The sequence below is a fragment of the Homarus americanus genome, unplaced genomic scaffold (genome assembly GCF_018991925.1).
Source record: "Homarus americanus isolate GMGI-L3 unplaced genomic scaffold, GMGI_Hamer_2.0 scaffold54679, whole genome shotgun sequence".
NCBI classification, from domain to species: domain Eukaryota; kingdom Metazoa; phylum Arthropoda; class Malacostraca; order Decapoda; family Nephropidae; genus Homarus; species Homarus americanus.
In genome coordinates, this window is record NW_024722701.1 from 2,013,961 (window position 1) to 2,023,522 (window position 9,562).

Below are 9,562 nucleotides of genomic sequence, written 5' to 3' on the forward strand. Positions count from 1 at the left end.
TAATATTGACCCACTCGATGTTTACGTTAGTGTCTTAAAAGTGTTGAATTTACTTGATTGCATTTTCGCCGTCAGGTTTAAAATTGAGTTATGTATATATTTACAAAACTAATTTACACATCTCATTTACTGGTTTGTGTTTGTTGATGCTTTGAGGGTAATAATGATTTGTTTACGAGTGTTTTACTGCTAAGAGAAAGGTGTTTATAAGTATTTACAGAGAAATAAACGTGATTTACAAGCATTTACAGCCAAATAAACGTGATTTACAAGTATTTACAGCGAAAGAAACGTGATTTACAAGCCTTTACAGCCAAATAAAAGTGATTTACAAGTATTTACAGCGAAATAAACGTGATTTACAAGCCTTTACAGCCAAATAAACGTGATTTACAAGTATTTACAGCGAAATAAACGTGATTTACAAGCATTTACAGCGAAATAAACGTGATTTACAAGCATTTACAGAGAAATAAACGTGATTTACAAGCATTTCACCTGATTACTTACAAGTCTACCTGTGTGTCGAGGATCAATAAAATAAATCAGAATATATATTTAAAACTTAATTATCGATTGGAAGAAATTTAGTCGTGATAATTTGTGTGTGTGATAATTCAGGGGTTAATTGAACAGGTAAGTCTTTGAAGCTCGATGAGGTATACAGTTTGTTACCTTCACTACACATTGGGAAAAGTGTATAAAATTAGGTCACAAAATCATCACTGAAGAATCTCCACCCCAGCTTATTTTACCTAAAGTTAACCACTTTTATGCTGATTAGGTTAGGTTTGATAGGTTTGGTTAGGTTTTGTTAGGTGTTGTAAATGTTAGGGTGACTATTGATGAATCATATTGACAATTGTAATATATTCTACTACAAGCCTGTGTTGGGGAGGAGAAGGAGGAGAGAGTGGGGAGGAGGAGGAAGTGGGAGAGAGTGGGGAGGAGGAGGGAGGGGGAAGCGGTGGCCACTGAAGATGGAGGAACGACCAAGCTGTTTTACCTGGGCTGGAAACCCCCCCTCCCTCCCTTCCCCTCCCTCCCTCTGTGTCAGGTGAGAGAGGTCTAACCACTTACCACATCTCCCCTACCAATAATATCGCAATAAACGGATAAAAGAGAAGAATAAAAACAAATGAAAACTATCCAAATGGAGTTATTGTCAAGAAAAAGTGTTTAAACAAATTAAACCTCTTTTGTTTCTTCCCTAAATAGTATTAACACGTCATCAACCAGAATCCTTAACCCTGATTTTTTTTAATAAACAAAACGATTAGAAAAACAAAAGACGAACATGGAAAACTCTTACTATTATTTCGTTTATGATAATTTACTTAAAAGAACAAAAGACGATCACTAAAAAGTCTTACAATCATTTCGTTTATAACTATTTACTTATATAAAAACAAATGACTACCACACCAAAACAAAACCCAATCGATTCCAAGTCCCTAACCAAATCATACGTTTATTAATATTTACTTATAAAAGGTCTTCTCTCTTGTAGTTATTTCAGATGGGTAATTAGATGATAAATTAATAAAAGGTGCGTTAAAACTGGACTTGTGAGCGAGAGAGAGAGGGGAAGGGGCCACACTGTACGTATATTGTGTTGATTATCCGGCAGGTGGCGCGGTTTCGCTCACTTCCCTAAATGAGACTGTCAGTTCGAAGCACACGCTGGCCAGAGCTTACCTGACACCCCACGCCCCTCCTCCTCCGTCGCCTCCTCCTCCTCCTCCTCCTCTTCTGCTTCCTCCTCCTCCTCAGTGACCTCTCCTTCTCCTCCTTTCTGTCTCTTTGTACCTCATGTGTTTCTTCAACTCCTCCTCCTCTTCCTTCTTCTTTTCCTCCTTCTACTCCTCCTCCTTCTTCTATACCTCCTTTGCTTCCTCCTCCACCTCCTCCGTTCCCTCTCCCCCTCCTTCTTCTTGTACTGTATGTGCTTCTCCCCCACCTCCTTCTCCCCTCCTCCTTCTTCTTCTCCTCCTCCTTCTCCTCTTCTTTCTCATGTCCTCCCCTTTCCCGTCTTTTCCATGTTTCTCCTCTTCCTCGTGCTCTTCCTCCTCCTCTCCTCCTACTTCCTCTTCCTTCTCTTCCTTCACCTGGTCCAGCACATTTTAAAGTCCTTCATGTTTCATTCTTCTTAGGTCTTCCTTCCTTCCTTCCTTCCTTCCTTCCTTCTTTCCTCCCCTTCATTCTATGCCTTCCTTCTTTCTCTCTCTATCTTCTTTTGTTTCTCATTTAACCTTTTCTGAGACAAAATCATCACCATACCATCACCATACCACCACCATCACCACACCACCACCATCACCACTCCATCATCACCACCACCACCACTCCACCACTACCACCACTCCACCACCACCACCACCACTCCACCACTACCACCACCACTCCACCACCACCACTCCACCACTCCACCCTACCACCACTCCACCACCCACCACCACCACTCCATCACCACCACTCCACCACCACCACCACCACCACTCCACCATCACCACCACCACCAATCCACCACTACCACCACCACCAATCCACCACTACCACCACCACTCCACCATCACCACCACCACCACTCCACCACTACCACCACTCCACCACCACCACCACCACCACTCCCACCACTACCACCACTCACCACCACCACACCACCACTCCATCACCACCACCTCCACCACCACCACCACCACCAATCCACCATCACCACCACCACCAATCCACCACTACCACCACTCCACCATCACCTTCACCACCATCTCCAACATTCTCTCCAACAATAGTGGCTGATCGTCAACAGTAAACAATTCTCATGGTATTGGCGTCTCCAAGCGTGTTAAACTATACTATTTCCTACCACAGTCTCGAACAACCTCCACAGCAACCTCCAACGACCTCCAGTAACCTCCACAGCCTCCACGACAACCTCCATACCTCCACAACCTCCAAAAACCTCCACAGTAACCTCCACAGCAACATCCACAACCTCCAAAAAACTCCAACAACCTCCAACAACCTCTACAGCCTCCATAGCAACCTCCAATAACCTCCACACACCAACTACAGCCTCCAACAACCTCCAACTACCTCCCCAACAGCTAAGGGAGTGACTTGTAGCCGCGTCAAATCCAACTTAATGATAACTACGAGGCCAAGTTTTCCCTCACTTGGAGGAAAAAGCACAAGATGGGGGGGAGAGGGGGGGTACATGGAGGGGGTGAGGAGGGGGAGAGGAGGGTGGGAGGCATGGGGATGGGATGGAAGGGTGGGGTGTTGTGAAGGATGGCGTTGGTGAGGAGAGAGATAAAGGGGTGAGGGGAGAAATGGAGGAGGAGGTGGGAAGATGAAAGGGTGGAGGGTATGGAGAGGGGTGGGGAGAGGTGGAGGAGAGAGATAAACGAGGTGGGGGAAGAGAGAGGGAGGGAGAAGGAGGTATGGGAGGTGGAGGATGGAGGAGAAAGAAGATGGAGGAGGGATGAGGAGGTGGCCATCTTAAGCCAGGAGGAGGAGGAGGAGGAGGAGGAGGAGGAGGAGGTTGAGAAAGAAGAAAAGAAGAAGAAAAATAAGAAAAAGAAGAAGAACAACAACAAAAACAACACAAATAAATAAACAAACAACAACAACAAATAAAAACAACAACAACAACAACAACAACAACAAAAACAAACTAACAACAACAACAAAAACAACAACAACAACAACAACAACAAAAAAAATAACACAATACACCAACAACAACAACAAAAACAACAAAAACAAAAACAACAACAACAATACCACAAATAACAACAACTAACAACAACAACAACAAAAACAACAACAACAACAACAACACAACAATAACACCACCAACAACAACAAAAACAACAACAACAACAACAAAAATAAACACCACACAACAAAAACAACAAACAAAAAATAACAACAACAACAACAAACAACAACAACAACAACAACAACAAACAACACAACACAACAATAACAACAACAACAAACAACAACAACAACAACAAAAACAAATAACAACAACAACAACAACACAACAACACTACCAACACAACAACAACAACAACAACAACAACAACAACAACAACAACAACAACAACAACAATACATTAACACCACAACAACAACAACAACAAATAACAACAACAACAACAAATAACAAATAACAACAACAAATAAACAACAACAACACACACCACTAACAACAACAACAACAACAACAACAACAACAACACACAATAACACCACAACAACAACAACAACAACAACAACAACAACAACAACAACAACAACAACAACAACAACAACAACAACAACAACAACAACAACAACAACAACAACAACAACACCACAACAACAACAACAACAACAACAACAACAACAACAACAACAACAACAACAACAACAACAACAACAACATATTAACAGCCGACAACCACCATAACCAAACTATCCTACATCACAACACACCTACCTTGACCTTTCATGACCTGACCACCTGTTCTACGTGACCTCAACGAGATAGAAAAGGTCAACTCATAATCCCAAATACTATAAAGACCTATTGAATGCAAGTCCATTTAGTAGTGAGGAGTGAGTGAGTGAGTGTGTGTGTGTGTGTGTGTGTGTGTGTGTGTGTGTGTGGAGGGGGTTAACAGGCTAATACCCTTTTTCTCCCCCCAACTCCTCATATCTGATTGGCTGCTGACCATAGTTATAGAAATGTCATCACATATTAAAAACTAATCGATTTTACCCACCATCAACGCGAAAGAATTATGAGATAAAATTTCGTTTCAATTAATAAATTTGTGAGGCCGTGACATCCGGATTGACAACATAGTTACGATGATAAACGTTCCACAAATCTACTTTATTCCCACGTTCAGGAATTAACTCAAACAAAATATATATAGTGTTTGGTAATGGAAGTCAAGGCTCCAGGGCAAGAAGGTTCTATCTGGGTGGTGGTGGTGGTGGTGGTGGTGGAACTGATGACGTCAAAACAGCTGATGAATGTAAACAAACACTCACGCTTCTCTGTTTACAAATATCAGCTGATTTGTGTGAATTTTTGTGAGTACCTTATTTATCACACCATCCACCCTCACCACCCACCTCACCTCACCACCCACCCTCATTCCCTCACCACCCACCCTTATTCCTCACCACCCACCTCACTCCTCACCACCCACCCTCATTCCTCACCACCCACCTTCACTCCTCACCATCACCCTCATTCCACCATCCACTCACTCTACCACTCACTCACTCACTCACCACCCTCCCTCACCATCCACCACTTCTCACCATCACCCTCACCTTCACCACTCACCCTCATTCCTCACCATCCACCTCATTCCCTCACCACCCACCTCACTCACCACCCACCCTCACTCCTCACCCACCCACCTCCTCACCTCACCACCACCCTCACTCCCTCACCACTCACCCTCCTTCTCTCCCTCCCTCCTTCTCTGTACCCTCCTTCTCCTCCTCCTCCCTCCCTCCCACTTTCTTGCATCACCCTCACTTCCTTCCTCTTCCCCATCTCTTCCTTTAATCTCTTTCCCCTCTTGCAACGTCTTTACCTCTCCCTCCCTCTCCTCTCCCCTCACCCTCCCCTCATTCCTCTTACAACTGACTTCCTCTCTCCTCTCTCACCTCCCTCCCTTCTCCCCCACCCTCCCTCCCTCTCCCCTCATCCCCACCGATCTTTCCCTCGTGTATCGCCCTTCCTCCTACCCCCTCCCCTACCCCTCCTCCTCCTCCTCCCTCGGTAGCAGTAATCACATGAACGAGTGTTAGGCTCTCTCTCTCTCTCTCTTCTTTCCTTTCTTCTACCACCAGAGAGAGAGAGAGAGAGAGAGAGAGAGAGGGACAGACGCAGACAGACAGACAGACAGACAGACAGACAGACAGACAGACAGACAGAATTTGACGCCTTAGGTGGGGAGGTGTCAGCCGACCACACCCGAACAATACCCGACTTGAAGATCCAAATTTCGAAACCGACTTTGAAAAAAAAAAAGATCTTACACGGAGGAAAAAAAAATAGAAACGCTAGATTTATTTTACGTGGTTGAGAGGAATTTATTTCAGTCTATCTTTATATAGGAATAAATTTATGTGATTTATTGTAATGTATTCGTTATTTATTGTAATTTATTCTAAGTGATTTATTCTGATTTATTCGCTTATGGGATTTATTGGAATTTATTGAATATTTATTGTCTAAAAATAGGCTTATGATGTCATGAATAAACTCAGGTAGGGTTTAAGACAGCTGTGTGACGTCATCAACTCAGGTAGGTTTTAAGACAGCTGTGTGACGTCATCAACTCAGGTAGGTTTTAAGACAGCTGTGTGACGTCATCAACTCAGGTAGGTTTTAAGACAGATATGTGACGTCATCAACTCAGGTAAGTGACGTCATTCAAGTTCCAGACCAAGAAAGACATAACCTAACCACGGTGTTCCCATTCGTTAAAGGTTCCTTCGTTCCTTCTATCGTTCCTTCCTTCCTTATTCCTTACTTAATCTCTCTCCTTCCCTCTCCCTCCCTCTCCCCCCCCTGAAGAATCAAGTCAACTTTTCCCAATTACGAATATAAGAGACCGTGGCCCCATTTCCCTTTTAAGAACAGACACGGTTCAAAAATAGGTTCTCTCCTCTCACTGATCTGAAAGGGCTCCCCCACCACCCATCCCTCTCTCTCTCTCTCTCAGGTGAGGGTCAATAAGTGAGTCCCAATTAGGTATATAAAAACAGCGCCCTAAGAACCGTTTAAGAACCAAAGGTGAAAATTACGTCAATTTAGTGTCCTTCTCCCCATTCTCCCTCACTTTATCTCCTCATTTCTCCCTCCATCACTCCCTATGCTCCCTCCCTTATCTCCCTACTTTCCTCCCTCACCCCTATTCTCCCTCCCTTTTATCTCCCTATTTTCCTCCATCACTCCCTACTTCCTTCCCTCCACCTCCCTATTCTCCCTCCCTGTTTTTCCTCCATCACTCTTACTCTCCTCCTCACTCCCTATTCTCCTCCCTTTATCTCCTTCCCTCTCCACCCTTTCTTCCCCTCCAGTATTTCCACCCATCTCCTTCTCCTCCCTCATTCTCAACCCCTCACCCCCCGAAACACCAGGTAAGCTCCACAATAACAGTTACCTGAGTTAAAATAATATCAGTTGACCTCATTACAGTGACACCTGATATAAGGACCCTCTGGTCTTTTAGTGAAGGCCACCGACCTTCCTTTAATGGACACCCTCTTAGTGCGGCTATCTGGTTATAGTGATGGTGGTGGTGGTATGGTGGTAGTGTGTGATGGTGGTAGTGTGTGATGGTGGTAGTGTGTGATGGTGGTAGTGTGTGATGGTGGTAGTGTGTGATGGTGGTAGTGTGATGGTGGCAGTGTGTGATGGTGGCAGTGTGTGATGGTGGTAGTGTGTGATGGTGGGGTGTGATGGTGGTAGTGTGTGATGGTGGTAGTGTGTGATGGTGGTAGGTGGTGATGGTGGTAGTGTGTGATGGTGGTAGTGTGTGATGGTGGCAGTGTGTGATGGTGGCAGTGTGTGATGGTGGTAGTGTGTGATGGTGGTAGTGTGATGGTGGTAGTGTGTGATGGTGGTAGTGTGTGATGGTGGTAGTGTGTGATGGTGGTAGTGTGTGATGGTGGTGGTGATGGTGGTATGTGTGATGGTGGTGGTGTGTGATGGTGGTAGTGTGATGGTGGTAGTGTGTGATGGTGGTGGTGTGTGATGGTAGTAGTGTGTGATGGTGGTGGTGATGGTGGTAGTGTGATGGTGGTAGTGTGTGATGGGTGTGTGTGATGGTGGTAGTGTGTGATGGTGGTGGTGTGTGTGATGGTGGTGTGTGTGGTAATGGTAGTGTGTGATGGTGGTGGTGATGGTGGTAGTGTGTGATGGTGGTAGTGTGTGATGGTGGTAGTGTGATGGTGGTGGTGTGATGGTGATAGTGTGATGTGGTATTGTGTGATGGTGGTAGTGTGTGATGGTAGTAGTGTGTGATGGTGGTAGTGATGGTGGTAGTGTTTGATAGTGGTGGTGATGGTGGTGGTGTGATGGTGGTAGTGTGTGATGGTGGTGGTAGTGTGTGATGGTGGTAGTGTGTGATGGTGGTAGTGTGTGATGGTGGTGGTGTGTGATGGTAGTAGTGTGTGATGGTGGTAGTGTGTGATGGTGGTGTGTGATGGTGGTAGTGTGTGATGGTGGTAGTGTGTGTGATGGTGGTAGTGTGTGATGGTGATAGTGTGTGATGGTGGTAGTGTGTGATGGTGGTGGTGATGGTGGTAGTGTGTGATGGTGGTGGTGTGTGATGGTGGTAGTGTGATGGTGGTAGTGTGTGTGATGGTGGCAGTGTGTGATGGTGGTAGTGTGATGGTGGTAGTGTGTGATGGTAGTAGTGTGATGGTGGTAGTGTGATGGTGGTAGTGTGATGGTGGTAGTGTGATGGTGGTAGTGTGTGATGGTGGAGTGTGTGATGGTGGTAGTGTGTGATGGTGGTAGTGTGTGATGGTGGTAGTGTGTGATGGTGTAGTGTGTGATGGTGGTAGTGTGTGATGGTGGTGGTGATGGTGGTAGTGTGTGATGGTGATGGTGTGTGTGATGGTGATAGTGTGATGGTGGTAGTGTGTGATGGTGGTAGTGTGTGATGGTGGTAGTGTGTGATGGTGGTAGTGTGTGTGGATGGTGGTAGTGTGTGATGGTGGTAGTGTGTGATGGTGGTAGTGATGGTGGCAGTGTGTGATGGCGGTAGTGTGTGATGGTGGTGATGGTGGTAGTGTGTGATGGTGGTAGTGTGTGATGGTGGTAGTGTGTGATGGTGGTAGTGTGTGATGGTGGTGGTGAAGGTGGTAGTGTGTATGGTGGGGGTGGGAAGGTGGTAGTGTGTGATGGTGGTAGTGTGTGATGGTGGTAGTGTGTGATGGTGGTAGTGTGTGATGGTGGTAGTGTGTGAGTGGTGGTGGTGATGGTGGTGGTAGTGTGTGGTGGTAGTGTGTGATGGTGGTGGTGATGGTGGTGGTGGTGAAGGTGGTAGTGTGTGATGGTGGTAGTGTGATGGTGGTAGTGTGTATGGGTGGTAGTGTGTGATGGTGGTAGTGTGTGATGGTGGTGGTGACGGTGGTAGTGTGTGATGGTGGTGGGTGATGGTGGTGGTGATGGTGGTGGTGGTGAAGGTGGTGGAGTGTGTGAAGGTGGTAGTGTGTGATGGTGGTATGTGTGATGGTGGTAGTGTGTGATGGTGGTAGTGTGTGATGGTGGTAGTGTGTGATGGTGGTGGTGAAGGTGGTAGTGTGTGATGGTGGTGGTGGTGAAGGTGGTAGTGTGTGATGGTGGTAGTGTGTGATGGTGGTAGTGTGTGATGGTGGTAGTGTGTGATGGTGGTGGTGATGGTGGTAGTGTGTGATGGTGGTAGTGTGTGATAGTGGTGGTGATGGTGGTGGTGTGTGATGGTGGTAGTGTGTGATGGTGGTGTGTGATGGTGGTAGTGTGTGATGGTGGTAGTGTGTGATGGTGGTGGTG

At 45.7% G+C, this 9,562-nt stretch overlaps 1 protein-coding gene across 1 annotated transcript in view; it reads right to left on the bottom strand.

Moving 5' to 3' along the window:
• The window catches only part of LOC121863102 (paired box protein Pax-6-like), a 47,520-nt gene extending 44,480 nt beyond the window's left edge, over nucleotides 1–3,040 (bottom strand). The window contains 1 exon segment of the mRNA XM_042361601.1: nucleotides 2,944–3,040. Within this exon segment, the coding sequence (XP_042217535.1) occupies nucleotides 2,944–3,040 (97 nt within the window).
• Between the last annotated feature and the right edge of the window lie 6,522 nt (nucleotides 3,041–9,562).